The sequence below is a fragment of the Spodoptera frugiperda genome, chromosome 10 (genome assembly GCF_023101765.2).
Source record: "Spodoptera frugiperda isolate SF20-4 chromosome 10, AGI-APGP_CSIRO_Sfru_2.0, whole genome shotgun sequence".
Lineage (NCBI taxonomy): Eukaryota > Metazoa > Arthropoda > Insecta > Lepidoptera > Noctuidae > Spodoptera > Spodoptera frugiperda.
This window is the reverse complement of record NC_064221.1, coordinates 6,582,136-6,603,824: the sequence shown is the minus strand read 5'-3', so window position 1 is coordinate 6,603,824 and position 21,689 is coordinate 6,582,136. Positions and strand designations below refer to the sequence as shown.

At 35.2% G+C, this 21,689-nt stretch overlaps 1 protein-coding gene across 2 annotated transcripts; it reads right to left on the bottom strand.

Annotated features, from left to right (window-relative positions):
- Positions 1 to 178: 178 nt before the first annotated feature.
- LOC118277209 (retinaldehyde-binding protein 1) lies at positions 179 to 20,385 on the bottom strand. 2 transcript variants are annotated; one of them, XM_035595927.2, is made up of 6 exons: positions 20,126 to 20,385; positions 4,485 to 4,759; positions 2,980 to 3,201; positions 2,265 to 2,458; positions 1,817 to 1,933; positions 179 to 1,182 (listed from the first exon to the last, which is right to left on the bottom strand). In XM_035595927.2, the coding sequence occupies exons 2-6, from the start codon at positions 4,744 to 4,746 to the stop codon at positions 940 to 942; spliced, it is 1,038 nt and encodes a 345-aa protein (XP_035451820.1). In that variant the 5' UTR covers positions 4,747 to 4,759; positions 20,126 to 20,385; the 3' UTR covers positions 179 to 939. The 2 variants fall into 2 exon arrangements, with proteins under 2 accessions (XP_035451820.1, XP_035451821.1); XM_035595928.2 differs by lacking the exon at positions 20,126 to 20,385 and adding an exon at positions 11,323 to 11,386.
- Between the last annotated feature and the right edge of the window lie 1,304 nt (positions 20,386 to 21,689).

The window sequence follows — 21,689 nt, the reverse complement described above, 5'->3', positions numbered from 1 at the left end:
TTTTTGGCATCATTTATATTTTTTCTGATTTTGATGATCATAAAATATAATTCATGCGCAGAGAAACAAAATAAGTATTTTGGTTAGTCAACTCATCTAACTAAATAAAATTTCAAGTATAAAGGAACAGGGGGAAAAATTGTGTTTAATATTTGAAGAAAAAAAAATGATACATATGGTTTTCAATTACTTTATTATTTAAATCTTAAAATAATATTATTATGTACCCAAAATACTTCGGATGACTCACAAAACCGGTGATGATATCAATAACAATAATATTTACTACAAAAAAGCGCTGTTACAAAGTAGCCTTTTCACATTACAAAAGGTAATTAATTTAATGCAGCAGTCAGTTTGTCATGTTGGCAGTTATCTTAAATATACGAGAAATCTAATTGTTATTAGGTTACACCCATTGCAACTGAATACAATGACAACATTTTTCAGAACCTTCCGTAAAGAATGGTAACGTGACACCACCGACGGCTGCCACAAGCTCTCTATAATAGTTACTAAAATAAAATAAATGTAGGCTTAGAGAATTAATTATAGTGCAAACTGCCGTAAAATGTAGTCTCAAAAATATACAAAGCAATTATTTTAACAATGTTACAATTCTTTTATATAAAATTATCTAATAACAGTGAATGAGATCTATTTGCATATATGATTATTTTATTGCGACTTACATTGAATAATGTGTTACTAACAATAGCCATCACAAAATGATTATTGAACTAAAATTAATTATAATACCTAATTTATTCTGAAAGCAAAGCAAGATTTGAAGAAGTAAATATTAATTATAAGTAATGAAAATATGTCTACGCTATTCGTCCAGCCCAAAAAACTTTCAATGAAAGAGTTTCACTTTAATATAACAATAAATGATTCTTACACTCGTAATTTGAGTTATTTTACAATAATGTTCTTAATCTAATCTAATTCAAGTTTCCTGAAAGATCCTGCCGTTGAATGTATGTCTTGAGTTAGATCATTCTTCTCCAAAGCGTGTAAATCTACTGACATGTCATCTAAAGCTAGCAAAGCTTCTCTGTGTTTCAGGAGGTTGCGTTTCAGTTCTTCAATCATGTCCTTGAGAGGCACAGTACCACCGTATTCTTTGGGCAAAATCGATGGGTCGACGTGTTTCATCAAATCTTCGCTGGTTCGGTGGAACTGTGAACAGAATAAAAGGTTATTTTTTATTACAATTTATATATGAAACTGCTGTGTGTGAAACTGTACCTAATGAAAACTACGAAGTTATAGTTAAGTTAGTTAAGAACAACTAGGTTTACAAAAATATGTTTATAAAATAAATTGTGTAACTGCAAAAATATTGCGTAATTTTCCAAACATCTAAAAAAAATCAACATTTATCACGTCAGCTTACTACCACATTTGCATTAAATTGTAATTTGTGATATTCAAATGACGAGATACTTTGTTTAAAAATATGAAAGTCATATAGCAGAAGTACTATATTAATTTATGTACAAAATAATTAGAAACTATAAATTAAAATCAACAAAGCAATTTGTAATTTTTGCCTTTAAGCTTTGAAAAGCTCTTGACTGTACTCAAATATTGAAAAAAGTAATTGTTTGCACTATGGTAAACTTAGTGTTGCAAGTTCAAATAAATTTAATTTGTTCTTTTTATTATACTAGCACCGAACTGAAGTTCGCCAGTGTTGCATTGCATTATTTCAAACCTTCTTGTTCTAAGATGGGTTATGATAATTTCACGTTTTTTTATAGAAGCAAGTTGTATAATTTTGATATTTATTCCGATAAAAAATACAAATTACCATCACACGGTCCTTCAGTTTATCGCTGAGTAGAGAGACTGCGAACTCGAAGAACTTAACTCCGTAGTGTGGAATGTTTACGAAGTGGGTACGCTTATGCCTCATTGGAGTCGAATTCTGGAAGAGAAATAAAAATACAATGTTTTATGAATACTATGACAGTTTTGTAAAGAATGTTAAAAAATTAAAATATCAGATCTTATGTTCGATAAACCATTTTTTTTATCGTCTTGCGTTTTGAAACCAAATTCATTTTCCTACACCAAACAAACTCAGAATAACATTTTTGAATCACTAGAATTGTTCCATGCGGGAATCGAACTCGCAACACATTACGCAGCAAATAGATGCATTACATATTATTATCTCGCGCCAGCAGTTGACACGATGTTTAAGAGATTTCCTATTTTTTAAGATTTAAGTAAAGTTCTAAAAAAGGTTAACTAACCTGAATACAGTTCAGCATGACCCTGACATCAGTGAGGGACCACAGACTGACGTGGGGCATCTGCATACCAGCCTCGTCGTTGACGTGGGTGTAGCCGAGGAGTTGGGACCGTGGCTCGTCCAACAAGAGCTCCACGATCATAGAGTGGACGCGCGCCATTACACAGTTGTCGAACTGATGGGGGTCGAAGCGACCTGGTGGAGAGAAGAGATGATTAGTCAAATATTTAAAAAAATAGAGATAAATTACGGTTATGATATTTGGTATACCTAACGGCTGGTAACGCATTTACAACTCCCAATTTCCAATAGTGTTGCGCATGTCCATTGACGACGCTGATTTTTACCATAACGCTTTAGTTATTCGCTTAATCATTTGCCCATGTATCCCATTAATCATTTGATTTACGTTTGTTTAAAAATAATGTTTCCTTGTAAATCGTTTTTTTAGACGGGTCACCTGATGGTAAACGATCGGCGCCGCCTATGGACACCTGCAACACCACAGGAGTCACAGGTGCGGCCAGCCTTTTAAACAGGAGTAGGTACGCTCTTTTGTTGAAAGTTTGAAGATCGTATCGGTTCAGAAATACCGCCGACGATACCTCATTCCACAGTTTTGGTGTGCGTAATATTGTAATTAAAAGCATTTCATTATCAGAATTCAAGAAGACCGCTTTAAACTTCTAAGAAAGAAGTAAAGGCATTACACTTACCCATACAAGAAAGAACAACTCGTCTGCCTTCAGCATCCCTCTTAGGCAAGGGTACCAAATACCCAGCGTCGATAACCGCAGCGATCTTAGGGTCCAGAGGGTCCAACTTCTTGAACCATTGAGGGTGCATCTCCCGGATGGTCAGGTATCGCTCCAGCATGGAACATGCTTGCGGGATGGAGTACTTCTTTGTTCGGAGAAAACGGAGGAGGAATGGTGTGTCTGGAAAAAAAGGGAAAGTGGTGATTAACGTTCTTCTGTCGAAATGTTATTGTGAGTTAAGGGTGCGCTGATCAAGTAAAGTGTGATGGGTTATTAGCCACTATTTTAGTGGGGGAGGAGATCATACAGTGACTGACTTCTCCCGGCTTGGGCGAGGCGACAGGAGCGTCAGACTCTTACTGACTAAAAACCACCCCGTTCCTACTTCTGCTTTTCGAGGAGGAGCCCCGGTAAAATCGCTAGGTAGTTCGCAGCTCCGGATTTATGACTCTTTGACTTAAACCGTCCTATCGGATTATGGAAGACTATGAAATCGAGAGCAACAGAAGAGTGTACTGTTATATTTTAATTGACTACTTAGAACTAAATCGAAGTAAAAAGAATATGAATGCGTCATTCATGATATCAAATCAACTGTTCAAAAAAGGCAATGGCAAACGCCTAAATGTCCAAACCAGTGCACCAGCCAACATGATTTTAAACCTGTCTTACATTCTACTTTAAACATGATTGTCACTGCAATCATTGTGCATTCGAGAGCTGCACTTAAAGGGCTGCGCGATGAAGTAACGGACACATCATTAGCATACCATGTGACCTGAATCGCTAACGAACAAGGCAATCTTTACCTTAACCTCTTTAAGTTTTGGCTTAAAATTCCATGAAGATGACGAATAAAAGGTTTTGAAGCGCAATTTAATGAAGAGGATTATTTTAAATTCAGAGGAAATCCAGCTGTTTGCCAACATAATAGGGGTGTAAATTGTTAGAAGTTTATGTTCCTTAATCTGCACTGATATCGTTTCCACGAAACTCTGTATTTTTGCGTTTTAAAATGAATTTTATAAGAAGCTTTTTTGTTTCCGATACTGCACTAGACATAAATCTAGTTTTAATAAGAATCAGAGTTCTATCTATCTAGATTGGATGAATAATTTAGATTGGAAGCGAAACAAATACGAAACAAATCCGAAAAGAGAAAGCAATTTTCAATTATCTACAGAGCCGCATTTGGCATTAGCGATGCCAATACTAAATTCGAAGTAGCTACCCTTGATCTGATTACATTCTTGCCTTTTTTTTGAGAGTGGAAGATCATCCAATGACTTCTCTCGCCAGGGCGAGGCGAGAGGGAGTGTCAGATTCTTACTGACTAAAAACCACCCTGTTCGTTCCTACTCATGCCTGTCGAGCCGGAACCCCGGTAAACCCGCTAGGTAGTCCGCAGCTCCGGTAAATTCTTGCCTAGTTATATACTAAATTAGGTTACAGTATCTTCTTACCAGTTCTACACTTCTTGATGGCAGGATGTTTCTCTATGAAATGTCTCATTTGTTCTAAAGCCTGTTCCCTAAGTGCTGGTTCCTCTCTCAGTTCAGTCCTGGCTTTTTCCCTCAGTTCTGGGGGCAGTTCACCGGTCTCCCGCTCTTTAGCCTCGAGCAAATACGTTCGGTCATCATCGGTTAACCTCGGGGCATCGATAACTTCGTGCTTTGGCTCGTGCTCCCTTCGGCAATCTTCGGGCTGGAGGACTGAGGTCGCCATTTTGTTTTATTATCTGTAACAAGAAATAAAATAATTTACTTACGGTACTCAATAATCAATTTTGATTGGTTTATTTAATGATGCGTCGAAGAGATTTTTAAGTCCTTTTTGACAGAAGTGTAAAGGGTTTTATGTGGGGTCATTGACCCGATTCTCATATTTTTTTATAATGATTTACAAATTGATTTTTTTTCAAAAAGCTTTAAACAGAGAGGAGTGGAAGGAAGGTAGGGAGGCCTTTGCCCTGTAGTGGGACGTGGTGGGACGATCATGGCTAAAATCTAAATCTAATGATTTTTGCGAACATTGTAACTACATCTTTATTGCACAGAGTCGCTCTGTTCCCATTTACCTTCAAGTTGTAGGTAATTAAGTTATTGAGTACTTAAGAATTTCTTCTTTATCGAAATCTTTATTGAATTTTCTTCCTTATTGTATTAATTTTGATAAAAAAACGTAACATCCGTAATAATATCTAACATATAGAAATCCGAATATTGCAAACCAAATATTGGTCGACCTCCAAGTTTCCTCTGAGCATGAGATATTTCGTTTGTGTAGGAATGTTTGTACAGACACGCAAATGTAAAGATTAGCTAATTAACTTACTTATGTACTTTAGTATCTACATGCGTTATGTCTAATGTATCTACTACTTATGTAAGACGTTTAAATTATCGTTATTACAGTTAATTATAAGTAACAACAATATCACGCCTTTTATCCCCGAAGGGGTAGACAGAGATGCACATTACGGCAAGTAATGCCGCTATACAATGTAACACCCACTTTTCAGTTTTCACCATTTGTGTTAAAGTCCCATGTAATAGGGGATGAGCCTATTGCCATAATTATACTGGGCACAATTCTAGGCTCCTAATACTTTTGCTTTACCCGGGAATCGAACCCGAGACCCCTTGGCCTTGCGACCACTGCAGTGGGACCAGCGAGGCAGTCAAGTAATTATGTACTTATACATACACAGTTAATTATAATAACTGTAGTTTTTATAGCTTAGGTATCACGTAAATACAGTCATAACTTGAACGTTATTAGGTAATTCTAGATAATCGGTTTGATATTGATTGCCTACATAATACGTACCTACTTAGGTACATTGTACATGTTATTACTGTATCCTCTAGTTTTAGTTGTTAGGTATTAAACACATCAATAGTTGAAACTTTACGAAATTGGATCCAAGAGTATTTATTCAGTAACCTATTCCTTAGTACGAGTTTGCTTTACGTTTTACGAAAACGAAAAGAGAGTGATTTCGACGCTCTGTTTGGCGGGCGCGCATGAATCATCATATCAGAGGGCTTAGTACGAGTTTAATTTTCCGAATAACGAGATCGAAACGAGAGCGCGTTGGGAGCTTTGATTGGTAGGTTCATTCGTGCCAACCAATCAAATCGCCCAACGCGCTCTCGTTTTGTTATCGTTCAACGTAAAACAAACTTGTAGGTAGTTACTAAGGATACAGATTATGTGTGTAGTGCGTAATTATTTTGTACTTTATTATTATTAAGTAAGTGATTGTCAATACCTACAATAATAATTTACATTTATCGGCCAAGGCTTTGTAATTTTATATCGTTGCAGACCTGTTGTACATTTGTCAAAAATAAATATTATTGAGAATATAATTAAACTGGGACAGAAAACTCCAATAATACTTATATATTTTTTTAATGAAGGATATTGAAACAGTAGCTTATTTTAGCTTTTGTAAGTTTGAATGTACCGAGTTACCGACCATGAGCCGACAACAGTTTAAATATTGGCCGTTTCGATACAGATTCTAAAATAAAGATTATCAGGAGCTAAATTACATTTCTAGGTAATTTTACCCAAGTTACACTGCATAGTTGCATCTGGGAGCACGGTAGCGCATACAGCCAAGACGAGCCAATCGAAGTGGCTTACCTTTGTATTACTGTGGGATTTGTGAATACAAATAACTGACCAACTACCTTTGGTAGTCACTACTTAAAAAAAATCCTGTATACTTAGTTAAATTGGTTTACCGAGCAAAAATCTTGAAAGCAAGTCATATAATGACATAGGTAGGTAGGTAATTAAAAATCTAACATTGACATTACTAAAACTGGATTCAATTCAATCAACTAACTTTTTATTTTTATTTACATTACATAATATAAATAATAACTACTAAACTAGTGCACTTGACTTCAATTCTATTCGGTTGTTTGTTCTACAATCCTAGTTTTCAATACGAATGTGAATCGACTGAATAGCTCAGGATTAAGTATTCAGTTGGAACAAACGTGAGAAGCTTACTAAACTTGCAAACGAGAGTTTTGTCTGTAGGTAGGTGTATGTACCTATGTATAGAAGCAGTAGTTCATGATGCTTACTCTAGTAGATTTGAGCTGCGGACTACCGGCCGAAATTAACAACGAACCTAAGATCTTTGTATCGCTCATGATGGTTTTGACCGAAACGTAATGTCAAACATCTTCCTTCATAGAATAGAAAAAACTAGTTTCTCTATTCCGTGTCTACTTTAATCCGACGATTTGGAATTAAAGATGGTTAAAATGTTCGGCCTTTAAAAGTTGTCAAAATATTATGAAAAGTATTTTCCAAAAGATCTAAATTAAGGAGTTTTCTCACGATAAATTGGTCAAACAATTATGTGTTTCGCAAAAAAAATCTGTTCCACAAGAGAAAGTGAAAGTTTGTTTTAATAAAATACTTAAAATGGAAAATTCGTCATAATCAACCGTGTGATATTGTTGTGAACTAGGTAGGATACCTAAATAAGAAAATAACATGCTTGTAATCTGTAGACCATGAAAAAAACTAACAACAATAAAATAATCAGTTCAGAACAGAACTCTTATTTTAGAATTGAATAAATGACCACGAATTTCGCAAATATCCATTAACAATGATTTGTTGATTTTACTTCATTCTACATACGAGACATTAAGCACTTTTAATTAATCAAACATACTATAACACTAGATAACACTAATCACCGACTTTTTATTGCATACATAACTGAACTCAAAAATCTCCAACCACCTCTACCACCATCAAAATATGTTCATCATTTTAGTTGTAAAAACGTAACAGATCGAACGTACCACACCTGGTGCACATATAACTATGAGAATCGGCATTCTATAGATAGATTTACGTACAACCAAAAGCATCGACTATCTATTCTATTCTATTCTAATTTCTAATTCGGCGGCCGTCATCGTTGACCTTCAAACTGGTTCGCCAAAACTAAAACTTTCACTCACCAGTTCACCACTTTCCCCTTTAAGTCTATTACGACGTGATATTATAGTGTTTTGTGACAAAAATGGGAACACGATTTGGTTGAAATCGTTGCTCTCTATTAAAATTATAGTCATTTTTATGCATAAGTAGATAGGTATGTACCTAACTATAATTTTATTATTACTTTTGTGAGACATACTATACTCGCCACGTCGTGTGTCGTGGAATGCTGCTAATAAATATGAGCCTCCAGCATGGCTTGAAACTAGTCGAGATCCTCGTCAAAAAGTTACCTGAGTAAGCTGATAACATAATAATTGAGGTACGTAACTAGGAGCGACAATTATTATTTTTGACACTCCCTACGAATTTTTGGTTCGATTTGAACCTCGAGAAGATATGCGTACGTTTAGCAGAAAATAAAAGATTGTAGCTACCATCATTAAACTTTGATACAGCATAACCATTAAACTGTTACTCCATACAAAATAAAAAAGATTAGACGAAAACCTTTTTCATTACCGCCCGTAATGGTCGTAGAGTATAAATTCTTGGCCAGTCATGCATGTTTGAAAAATGAAATGACGTAACAGAGTCCACACTGGTCACATCATTACATCAGAGACCTGAATTTGGTCAGTTAAGGTGCTTGACATTGCCTCTACATTTGGCGGCACGACCCCGGCCTACAAACGATGCCATTGCTCCGTTAGTACGCGCAATCCGACGTCAAAGTCAATTAAACACAGCAATGGACTTCATAAGGGTCTGTGGACCACGCAAACCAGCTGCAGATTGCTTCACGTATCTTTAAAGCGATGTCGCATCAGTTTTGTTGCAATACACTGATTTCATCAGAAACCAAGACAGTTGTTCAGTTGCAACATGCCTTTAAACAAGTAACTACATTTTTTTTAAACGTAGAACCTTTTTTGTTATGGCTAAAGGCGCGAAAAGTTCGCACGTAATTATTTTTTTGCGCGGACAACACCGTAACGAGCTGTCAAATTGCAAATCAATAGGGTAAGAGGCACTATTATCGTCCTATAAGTTAGAGTACATTTCCATGTCTGTGGCCAGAGATACAAAGCGCTGTTTGATATGCTAGTGACTTTTGTATCGTTATTATCAATAAACCCATTTGGAGTCGACAAACGTATCGAGTACCTACCTATTCATGTCTAACGTTATTGTTTTAAAATTCTAAGGCTAGTTTAGACTGTATACTCTTTTGTTTACGGTTTATTTTTCTTTGTTCTCGTTTTATAGACTGTCCGAGGTAGACTTATAAAAGACATGGCAATGTACTTAGCCGTGATCATGGGATAAGAGTTTCCTGCCGTCTGTTTTAAGTTTATTGTGCTTTATTTTGTATATTTTACGTTTTAAGTAAAAGTCTCACTTAATAATGCTTAATTTTAATAATATCTTTGTTCAACTTTACTTAGAACGATGCATGCGTAGTTACTACCGAATATTTTAACCAAATTATGGTGTTTTAAGATTGTATCGCATACCAGAGTGGCAAGTTACTTAATCTTCCTCATCCATTAGAATAATTTGACGATACGCAACAGATACCACGCTGATACGATCAAAGAATTTCTGTTTACAATGAAAAAGCCCTGCGTACGAGTACCTCGGCAGCTTTGGAAATAGGATTGACTGCTTCAATGCACATAAGGCTTCATGAAACTGGAGATAAAGTGAAGTTTACCTTGCATCGGCATATTATTACTCTCATATTATTCTTCTTCGACATCTCTAATTGATATTGTCTGGACTTTAAAAGAGACTATGACCTCTGAGTTTGTTTCGGCATTTCTTCTCAGAGTAGTCGGATAGGAAATGCCGGCCTCATCTAGCTATTTGAAATATTGACGTGTAAAAGTGTTATTTTATAATCTATTTACAGAAATAAATATCATTTATCATTTATCATTTATCATTTATCATACATCAATTTATGTTTGTATCTACTTATTGAAAATTGATGTGAAAATATTCCTAAGTATCTACGCCCAAAACTGAGGACTACCTAGCGGATGTACCGCGACTTCGGCTCGAAAAGCAGGGGAAGGAATGGGATGGTTTTAGTCAGTAAGAGCCTGACACTCAAGGCGGGAAAAGTCATTGGATGATTTTCCCCCCTCAATAAAAAAATATATGTATCTATCTGCATAATACCTAATATTTAAAATTGATGGACCATTCATTGTTTAATATTGTGCTTTTTACGCATACATAATAGTATTTACACAAAAGCCAAGTAAAATCAATCTCGTTTACTTAACTTATATCATCGACAAAACCAAATACCTAAAACCACATTCTTGTCTAACCAAACAATTATTTATTACAACACCAATATTAATTTTCCACATGTCTGTTAACTTGATACGAGTATTACATGTACGATAATCGTTTTAAATTCTCGTTATTTTAGGTCAACGCAATGTGAATTATTAATTAGGCAAGTTTTTAATAAGTCGAGATCATGCGAAGAGGCTTACACGCAATATTACTTAAGTTGGTACCTATATAAGTACGTATAAGTGTATGTACCTACCTGTGTAAGTGGGTACTATGTGTTACCTACTTAATGTGAGGTAGATACTATTCCTTAGAAAATGTGTGATAAAGGACATTTAAACATCACTGCCATAGAAAGTTTAAATTATAGGAAAAGCAAGCATATTTTTCGCAAGCAAACTGCTTTAGCTTAAGCTCCTTATCTATGAAGAGAATATATAACTTTCAATTCTTTACCAAAATATCCAAAAATTTCTAGGTAATTAAAAAGTTTATTCAATAAGCGAAAACCATTTAGTAATTCGAAATAAAGTAAATAATCAATCAGATATCTAAAAATATATTACTGCCCGATTCAGCCCAGACATGGCAGAAGAATTAAGTAATGTCATATTCAGTAAAACTCATTACTCAACCAACTCAACTAACTCAGAAGGTAGCAACCAAGCAACAAACTACTGACTAGCCGGCTAACTACCGGCGGGCATTTTTAATTTACCATTGAAAAGCACACTCAATGGGTCATTTCTCAACTAAATTATCATTTAATGCCAGTTTGTGCTTGATAAAATGCTTTATTCACTAATAGGATGTAAATACTGACGCGTGCTTTTTCGTAAACGTAAATTCCAGCCGTTTATTTTCCTGTTTTTAATTTGGTAACACGGTAAGAACTACTCCAGATTGACATGCAGGATTAAAAAAAAAAAGTTTTAGAAATCATAAACAACGCGCGTAAACATCGTCCTCTATTGGTAATGTAAACTATGTGTAGGGTAAACGCACCAATTACGGTCCAACCGGTCACATTTTCAATAATTCTAGGGTGAACACCACTGTTGTCGGCACGTCACTCGATAAACGTAAACCAAGTCGTACTGGCTCTGCTCGGTCGATGCACCCACTTCTCACCGTTAGCTCCCAAAATATTGCGACATACGGCAAGCCCTCTGTGATTCACGGAATAAGTACCTTTATAATGGTATTTTTATATGTAGGGTATTGCCCCTGCATATAAACACTTATGGTAAACAAGCTGAACGTAACATTACTTAGATCAGACCGATAGATGCTCAAGAGTTTGCTTTTGATTTCATTAAAGCATTAAGCTTTTGTTGTTTTTGTGGTTACGCCAGAAAAACAACAATTGACTTTTCTATTGGAATGTACAAGTACAAGAGAAAAGTAGGTAACTCGTACATCTTAGATAAACGATCATGTATAGTTTTATTGTCTGACAAATTAAAACTGAAATAAATTAACTAATTACTTAGTAGAATAAATCGTTTGATATTCAAACAATACTTTGAGTATTCGAGAAGTCTTATAACAAGTACTAAGTTTTCCCTAATCGATATCGACAATCGATATTGTACCGATATCGCAAATTGACATCTGAAAGCAATTGTAATCCTGCCTTCTACATAGGTCAAATAGTCTCTTACGTAGATATGACTTGGAAACCCAGTGAAGGGTTTCAAGTTAGATTCTTCTGAGATGTTATTCCTGTAAAAAATTTTGATCAACACCAACCAATTAAAAATCAATAAGTAAAGTTATTGATTTTCATATTATACGCTATGGTTCGGTAGTAACTTTAGTAATTAAAAATTTCGTTTATGAATTCGATTTTAATGATTTTGAAATAATAATTATGTCTGGACAAATACCGACTTTATCTTAGCAAAGTTAATTGAATTTTCCTCATTATCTTTCTAACCACTTTTAAAAAACGAACTCATAATAATTTCTAATTATAAGTCGGTATTACTCCAGTAAAAACCTCGTTACCAGTAAAACATTTTTTGTGAAAAATACACGTCGGTAGTTACGATTGGAAAGTGGAGCTGATGGGTCATTGCTCCTGGGATCCCGTTAGTCCCGAATCGCGACGTCCCGTGGGACATAATACCTGTTTTCGGTACATTTGCATTATCACCCGTATGGAAAACCTTTATAAAGACAAGATGTGAGCTTCCTACAAGGCAGTACCTATAATAATACCTACCTATCTGAAGATCTAGCTTCAACTCCAGATTAAGCTTACGTACTTATATACAACATTTTAATAGAAATTTAAAAATATTAAAATCTAGCTTGATGTTAGAGGTGGCATGAAGTATGCTTTTTCTCACATTTTAAGCCTTCTATAGACTTCTACAAATAATTTATGACCAAAATTAGCTAAATCAGAGTTTCCCAAACAATGGGTCGCGACCCATTGATGGGTTGCAAGCGAATTTTTAGTGGACCTTGTCTGTAGAAAGAGATACTAACCAACCGTTCTGTATTTTATTTTTCATATTGATAATCCCCGTTAGGTGGCTCCTGAGTTTAGGAACTTAATTTAGATAGATCGTAGTCCAGACCACTATGGGAACCACTGAGCTAAATAGATCCAGCCATTTTCGAGTTTTCGCGAGACTAACGAACATCAATTCATTTTTATATTATAAGAGTTGCGTTTAGGTACATCTTGACAAACTACCTATGTACGTACGTGATTAAGACATCAATTATAAAAACATATTGGCTTCAATACACCGACATTAATTTACCTGTATGTATGACTAGTATGGCTGTTCTTTTGTCATACCATACAAAAGTTACTAAACCTATTATCCTCTATATACAGGAGCAATTAAATAAAAACAATATGTAGTTACCATCGTACGACAGTCGTAAACATGATTTGTTTGTCTACCATTATTTCGTTCACATTTCCTGGTGACTTGGCATTGGTTTTCGAAATATGTTTTTGTTTAGAGTAGGTACAGTTTTCAAAGCACATGATAAAATAAGTAGTAGGTACTGTCTTAAGGTTTCCATATTTTATTAGGTCGGTTTTATACCAGCCTAGACAGCTAGCACTGCAGAATAGACACGTGCGATGTTACAGTTGCGAATTGTATTTCTCTATAATATCGCAGACAGTCTGTATTGACAATTCGCAACTGTACCACATAATTTTATAGAGACAGCGTTCCTACATAATTATATGCTAAGAAAACTCTTAAACGTTATGCTTAAACATTTGTATTTCAAGTTCCCTTCGCTCTCTACGTTGGTATACCTAAACAAAACGATGAGATGTACCAATTCATCAATTCCTCTATTCTAGGTAGGTAACGTACGATTCCGGACCGGCGGACAACAAGGGTTCAGGCACGAAAAGCAGGAGTAAGAACGGGGTGGTTTTTAATCAGTAAGAGTCTGACACTGTCTCTCGCCTCGCCCAAGACGAAAAAAGACATAGGAGGATTTACCCCAACCAAAAAAAAATGGCCATCATGTTAATTGGGTAACACTAGCAATAGGAACAGTGACATACCTTACCAACAAATAACATAGCAAGGAGAGCCTTAAGATTTCAACGTCAACGCAACACAGCAGAAAGCAGCTAGTCATTGTGCACACATTTGCACTATGTAGGTACCGCAAACAATTCGTTATTTACTTCATATTTCTACGGGACACAATGCAGTACATTTATCCATTAGAGCTCTAGATACTGAACGATGTAAAGCGACTTCATATTCTATTCATTGTATTGTACATACAAAATAATACAAGAGTATACAAAAGCTTTTATGTAGACGCTCAAAATTCTTCGTTTCGCTACATTAAACGTTACTATTAATATATTATAAAAGGCACTAGATTTTCTCTGGTTTTCTATTAGGTCTAGACTGTTTTAGTGAAGATATGGTAGGTATATGGTAGGTATTTCTTCAGTCTTATTGGCTGTCGACTGCTGGACTTTAGGCTTTATTGACACAAATTAAAGAATTTGCCATCACGTCCACGTTTGGAGAACGCATTTTAAAATCCAAATGAGTACTTTTATGGTACGACACGAAAGGTTTTCATGTCGCAACATAAATAAAGCTACAATCACCTTCATTAACAGATAAATATTGTACCAAAGTTATTTTGCAACAATCAATAAAAAAGGCCAATAAAAGATTCGTCTCAAAGCAACATCTTATACAAGCGCGTAGTGAAAGTCTTGGCCAGTAGACCAGAATGGGGACAAGTGAATCAGCCATTTTAACTGAACTGCACACGTATGAGCATGGAGGACGCATGGCAGAACCTGTATCCGCAAAAACCAGTGCATTGTGTTAAAGAAAAAAAAACAAAATAAAAAAAATACTCATAATTGTACTCTATGGTACAGTTTTGAATTTCGAAATCTCATTGTGTCGTGTTCTATAAAAGAAATAATAATAACAATGACGATGTGTTTTACTTTGTAATTTTGTAAACAATCAGTGTGAGAAATAAAAATGAGATTAATTTTATTAAACTTTTGTCTCAGCATTTTTGTTTAAACTTCAAAAGTGTAATTAATTATAACAAAAAAATAATATTTAACTTAATTCACATTAGGTACCTACTCCTAAATTAACTGACCCACAACCCACAAGCATACTTTCATTCAATGAAAAATGTGTGAAAAGTACATAGGTAACTCTGCATTTCCATTGTCATAGCGACTACAAGACACTATTCTGTAATTGTCAATTTGGAATATTCGTAGTGAGCCCGATCGCGGTCCGCCAGTCAGACAGAATAGTCTAGCCGATGTCTCCTAATGACTTCCAGATCTGCCAGAAAGCTACTTATAACCAACAGCTCTCTGTACCCTTTACTAGGTCACCTATCATCTACCATTTTGTACCAAATACCTACATAAACACACTTACCTACCTTCATACTATCAACGAAAAGACTAGGAAGTTAGTTAAATCCAGGATTTATCAACACAGTCTCTAGTTAGTCAGTAATTTACGTCAGCTATCTACAAAGTTGCGTACATCAATGCACTATCTTGTCTGCCTAATGCAGATAGTTGCCGACATGATGGGTTAAAGGCAATAAATTGCAAAACCTAAGTTCACACGGTTAGTGCCTAGTTATGTAGGTATATGTACATACGTAGATACCTGACTTGACACATTTACTTTAACTTAACTAAGGAAATGCATGTGAAATGTACTATGTATTACGAAGATTGTTTTAGCTGTTCGAATTTTGTTTTATGGTATAAGTTGGTAAATGAGCAGACGGATCACCTGATGATAAGCAATCGCCGCCGTCTATGGACACCCGAAATACCAGAGGCGTTACAAATGCGTTGCCGGCCTTTTGGGCTGGCTCTCCCACATTTAATGAGAGTTGATTTTTGACGGTAGGATTTAATAGTTCGTGGAGTAAACATCGCTCTAACCAAATTCCTAAAAGAAAATTAGCTCACTATAACGCTGTTGTTAGAGCTACCTTACCTATTCAACGATTCGTACGGTCGATTTAGAATAGTCATAAGCTTAATTACTCTTGTGCTTTACTTAACAACCGAATGTATGTCGAACTGTCCCAATCTCAGCTACATAAACACAAATCCAAAGCATAGATGACCTTATTTCGAAGCATCAAAGTCGATAATCACAGAACATGCAACAGCAACTTGCATCAAACTTAACTACAGCGTGTTTTAAGTTTAATAATATATTTATGTTTACTGTTATGTCACGTAATGTAACCGAAGGTTCCAGAACCTATCAGGTAGTGAACGAAATGTTTTGCGAAACACCCTTGTGGAGTAACTGGCGTAAGATGACTGCGAATCGAGCTATACAAAAACCAGTTTATCTTGGTCTCGCTTTGTATGATCGTTACATACATTCAGAGGTCAGCTTATACTGGATACACATAACTTGATGTGCAACCTAAGTCTTATGTAATTCCTCACTCACTAACCGACTTACTTCGATAAGTTCTTTTTTCAAACGACAACAGACTACTATGCCTCTACTCTACGGCACTAATGACAAAACTTTCTAAACTTTTTTTCTTTAAAAAAAAGCACACTGTGTTATTTGCGTTCAAACAATGGAACAGACTGTACGTTTGTTTTTTTTTTTTGTTTTGTTTTTGCGTAGAAAGGCTGTATTTTTGGTAAGAAAGTGTCTAATTAAAATAACATTAGGTACGTATTTTTAATACTCTTTTTTGATATTTTTTTGAGAATGCTGGTACGTTTTGCCAGCTGACTCATGTAATAGGGGGTGAGCCTGTTGCCAAAAAACAAATTACAAATCTAGTCCATCCATTCCTCATACTATTACTAAAAACATCTGATTACGATCAAAACATGCTTAGTGTTTATTTATTTATGGAAATGTAAATAAAGTCGGTCTTTTTCTAATAGAAATTTCGAAAGCTAGATTTATAATATTTAAGTTCAAATACCATACTTTAATTAATAAAACCACAATATTAATTGATGGTAGATAAAATGTCTACAGGTGCCCAGGTAGCCAGTTGTCTACGTTACTAACATAAAATTAAACAATATAAGTACAAACTAGATATTGTTAGAACCTTTGTAGGTAGTAGTAAAATAATCCTTCAAACTAATTCCAATAACCTTCGTAAATTCACACCTCGAAGTCCAACATAACTTGACCCCTCAATGCCGATGATAAATGTCCTGTTTGAAGTTCTAATGATATTACCAGTTCCATATTCCCGCGTTCAAGAATTTCTGGTTAATGTATAGTGATGTTGACACATTCTATTCAACAGTATTACGCTAATATAATGTTATTGATGTTGGGTAATGCCCAGTTTTCCATTAAAAACCTTGAGGTTCACAGTTTAGGCACGAATTGAATGAAGCAATGCTTAATGACAAATTGCAGAGCACGAGCTGTTTGGCAGTTGAAATTGGTTGGTGTAATTGCTGATCAAATTATTTTTAGGTTTGATAAAAGTTTTGATTATGGGACATTAACCACCGCTCTCTCAGAAACATTTAATGATTACTTAAACTATTCGTTAGTAACTGTTTCGCATTGAAAACAATTGTTAATGACTAGGTTAAGTGACTATTAAATGTCTCTTAGTGCGGTAGTAAGTCCTATTTTGAGTTAACGGACAAAGTGGTGATATTTATGTAGTTGCTTTGACCCTCAGGGATAACTTTCGCCCAAACTTCTAGTCCAAGAAAAAACTAATATACTTACGCTTTGTTCTGGATTCATATTGGTTATAGAATTTGGGTCAAAGTTACCTCCTAGCCTCAGTACACTACACTTCAATAACACGGAGGCTTAAATAGGTCCCTTTTCAATCAGCCATCACTCATACTAGCACTTATTTGAAAATGTCTGTCTGACTTAAACCCGCAAACATTCTACAAAATACATATTTTTAACTCAGTCAAACATAAATAGCTTGCAAAAAACAACAAGAAAATGATACAAAAGTAGCTCCCACGAATGAAAGTAACCTCGGTAACCTAGTAAGGAGGTTGCACTCTCAAACTCTCAACCTTCATGCTATAACAATGAAATGTGGATCGTGTATTATTCGCGAATATTATTGTTGTTTGACACAATAAATACTTGAATATTTTATGAGCATCTATCCAGGTACATTCATAGTGATTTAATTCCTTATTTTATTACATATCCATTCTCTCAAATTATTCTTTATTTGATTTGTCTGGACTATACAAGAGACTATGACTTCTGAATTTGTTTCGGCATTTCTTCACATGTGTAAAACTGTTACATTGTTAGCTAACTTATTTGCAAAAATAAATATTATTTACCATTTATTTATTAAAACAAATTAAAAGTGTGATTCATTTTTTGTCTAAAGTCTTATGTTTTGGCTAAAGTCGTTCCGTTTTAAATCACCCCTTACCTTAACTACCGAAAAGGAATTACGTGTTTTTAAATCTGTATATTGGTATATTTGACTTAACTTTTTTTTCTATATTTTTGAGTAATAGTTAAAATAATGATTATTTGGTACACAGCTTTAGTAGGAACTGTTGTTATTTCTTTTACTTAACTCTCCTTTACCAACTTTCTGCGCAAACCTGAGACGTAAATAAACCATGAAGTATGCAATTTCACATTTCATCAAGACCCTATCTTAAATGGCATCTTATAAAAGGTCAGTATTTAATTGAGGTCGGTAGTCGGTACCATCAGGAAGTTTACCTACTTTAAAACTTGCGTCTAAAGGACCGTAGGTCAACCTGAAGTACCAAGAGAGTTTTGTACCAGTAAACCTTGATAGGTAGTTGACTTTTCAATGGATTTATCGTGTTTTTATTTTGAGGGTGCAAAATCAATATCATAGCTATTACATCTTCGTAGCATAGCTGGTACGCAACCAGCTTCTCAATCGTGGATTTTACGACAATTCCGTCATAAGTAAAGAAGGTTCACCAATTAATTGTCACTGGCTTTTTTTTTGTTTAAGGGGGGGAAAATTCGTCCTTTGACTTCTCCCGCCTTGGGCGAGGCGAGAGGGAGTGTCAGACTCTTACTGACTAAAAACCACCCCGTTCGTACTTATGCTTTTCGAGCCGGAGCCCCGGTAACACACTCGGCAGTCCGCAGCTCCGAATGGATTTATCGTGTACAGTTTTCCACAAACATTGCATACACCAACTGCAACTCCTGTAACTCATGTAAGCTCTAATCAACAAGTTCTGCTGTTGATTATGAACAGTAGAAATCCAATGGCATTGTAGATTAGAAAACTACCGGGTTTATTGGAGTTCCGGCTCGAAAAGCAGGAGTAGGAACGGGATGGTTTTTAGTCAGTCAGAGTCTGTCATTCCCTCTAACTTCGCCCAAGGCGGGAGAAATCATTGGACGATTTTCATTTCAAAAAAATGGCATTGTTCCAGCCAGAGCTCCAGAAAACTTACTAAAAAGTTTTGGACACCGAAAAATTCTTTAACACACCCGAACCGCCAATCTCTCTTGCTCAGTTGCAACCAGGTGACTATTAAAATATTAAAGCAGTAGGTGCCATACATTAAAAGTGGGTAATTCGAAGGTCTACGCAATTACATCATAAAATGTTATTACACTGTACAATGTACAGTATAGATAATGGGCCTAGTGACCGACCTTCAAACTGCACTTATTGAAAATTTTATTACAGCACCACCATTAGCTGATTTCTCAATACTAATGCGTTTTTTTTAATGCACGTGTTTCCCACTTCGTACCCTTGGGCTTAACAAGATTCATCCTGACGTATTTAAATTTAGAACAAAAATGATTGTGCGATGTCAAATGTGGTCTCGATTTTTTTATTTTCTAACCGTTGTATAAATGGCAGTTAACGACATTAAAAAAAATATGAAGATATAATTACCGTAAAACTAAAATAAATAAAAATGTCATCATAAAACTTACAAGTTGTACTTATTTAGGTACATACCTACGTACCTATACAATTCCATACTATACCTACACAATAAATAGGATGCCAGGATGCCTACTTAGGTACCTATTTTGAAATCGAGAACCTATTTTTTATTTCTTTATACCTATTAATATTTAATTCATGAGTCTATTTTTTAACTGTTGTAAATTAACGCGACTCAATGCGGAAGAAGTTTAAATTAAACAAATAACTACAATTTATTATAAACTTCCAGTTAAAGGAAATAATGAATATTATATTTAATATTTAAACCATTTTTATAAATATTAAATTGACAGACAATGAGCTACGTATAAAAATAGCAAAATATTTAAAAAAAACTTACCCTAAAAACTGCAAGCACAGGAAATTCCAATCGGAGCCAAGCGTTTTGTTTATCCCAAAGGAAACTCAAAGAGTTTTCACAAATGATAGACAATTAAATAAAATTATTTCACTTACAACACAAGATGTGAATTAAAAAAAATAATGATTCGAAATTTGAAAGTCGTGCGATGGCCGTACCCACCGCACCGAGTGTCGCTTCAACACTGAGATAGGTGCAACAATGTACGCTGTGTTTACTGAGCGAACGCCACTCTACACGAACTAAACACAACCTACCTATTTATGACTAAGTAATAATTACAGCTATTTCGATGCATTAAAAACCTTTTTGGAACCATGAACTGGGATCAGCGACCTATTTTGAAAAGGATGGCGCGATTTCTCTGATTGGTTGAGCGTCGCGACCGGTTTACATCGATTGGTCATCTCGCCGCGTCGGTTTCCCTAACTTTCTTTGACCCCGATTATATCGAGTCGGTACATTTTTTCGTGATTGCATTTTGATAGGATTTTATTACAATAATTCAATCGTTACTGTTCCGATTGCTGAGCATGTCGGAATAACGGGTTTTTAAATGATTTTGGTGCACTTTTGTACTATTTAATCTTGGAAAAGTGCCCGTAAAATTTAAGTAAAGTTAATAAAATACCTACTTTTTTATAAATTTTCTACAAAATTCTTTGGAAGTTGCACCTGTAAGCTTATTAAAATTATAATCTCTTACAAGGCTGCTACCGTAATTACGGTGTCGCCAATGGAGACACGTCAGTAGCTCTTTAATTTAATGATTGATATTTTTAAACACTTGGTCTTGGTACCTCGTAGAAAATACCTATCTTACGTACTTTTACGTAAGAAGTGATGTTGCAGCTACCATATCATATTAAAGTCCAACATTTAACAAAAAACAACATAAATAAAGGATGCAATATGCATAATGCGAAAGAAATCAGGAAAAAAAAGGTAGTCGTAATGGTTTATAATTAATTAAATTAAAACTATCACTCTCTAAAATCGTCTAACTCAAATATCTCACCTGAGAATGTAGAGTCCGCATAGTTAAGTAGGTAGATGTTTATCTAGATTTGCCGAATAAGTCTAGACTGCACGGTTGGTGCAGTGGCTGAGCGAATGGCTGCTGCGGTTTACGGTTGCAACAGATCCTAAATTAGTCATTAGTAGAGTAGGTAGTAATTCCTAATTCCGAATTTTCTCTAGATACAAGTAGTAATTAAAAATCATATTATCGTACTATTATATTACTATATCTTCTTTGATATTTTCTCTGACCAAAAAACGGAACCCACCGATCCATTTCCCGGAGCTGCGAACTATCTAGCGGGTTTACCGGGGCTCCGGCTCGACGGGCAGGAGTAAGAACGGGGTGGTTTTTAGTTAGTAAGAGTCTAACGTTCCCTTTCGCCTCACCCAAGGTAACAGAAGTGCCTAATTGGATGATTTTGCCCTCTTAAAACAAACTACAAAGTAAAGTACCTACCTAAGTCCAAATTTTCTTTAATGTATCTAGTAGTATTAATTAATCATCATTTAATTGTTCTAT

Excerpts from the sequence above, each read along its gene's own strand:
- LOC118277209 (XM_035595927.2), bottom strand. The coding sequence starts at position 4,746 with ATGGCGACCTCAGTCCTCCAGCCCGAAGATTGCCGAAGGGAGCACGAG. Across the intron at positions 3,202-4,484 it reads CATCAAGAAGTGTAGAACTG|ACACACCATTCCTCCTCCGT; the intron begins GTAAGAAGATAC and ends CTTTTTTTCCAG. Across the intron at positions 1,183-1,816 it reads AACTGAAGGACCGTGTGATG|TTCCACCGAACCAGCGAAGA; the intron begins GTAATTTGTATT and ends TTCTGTTCACAG.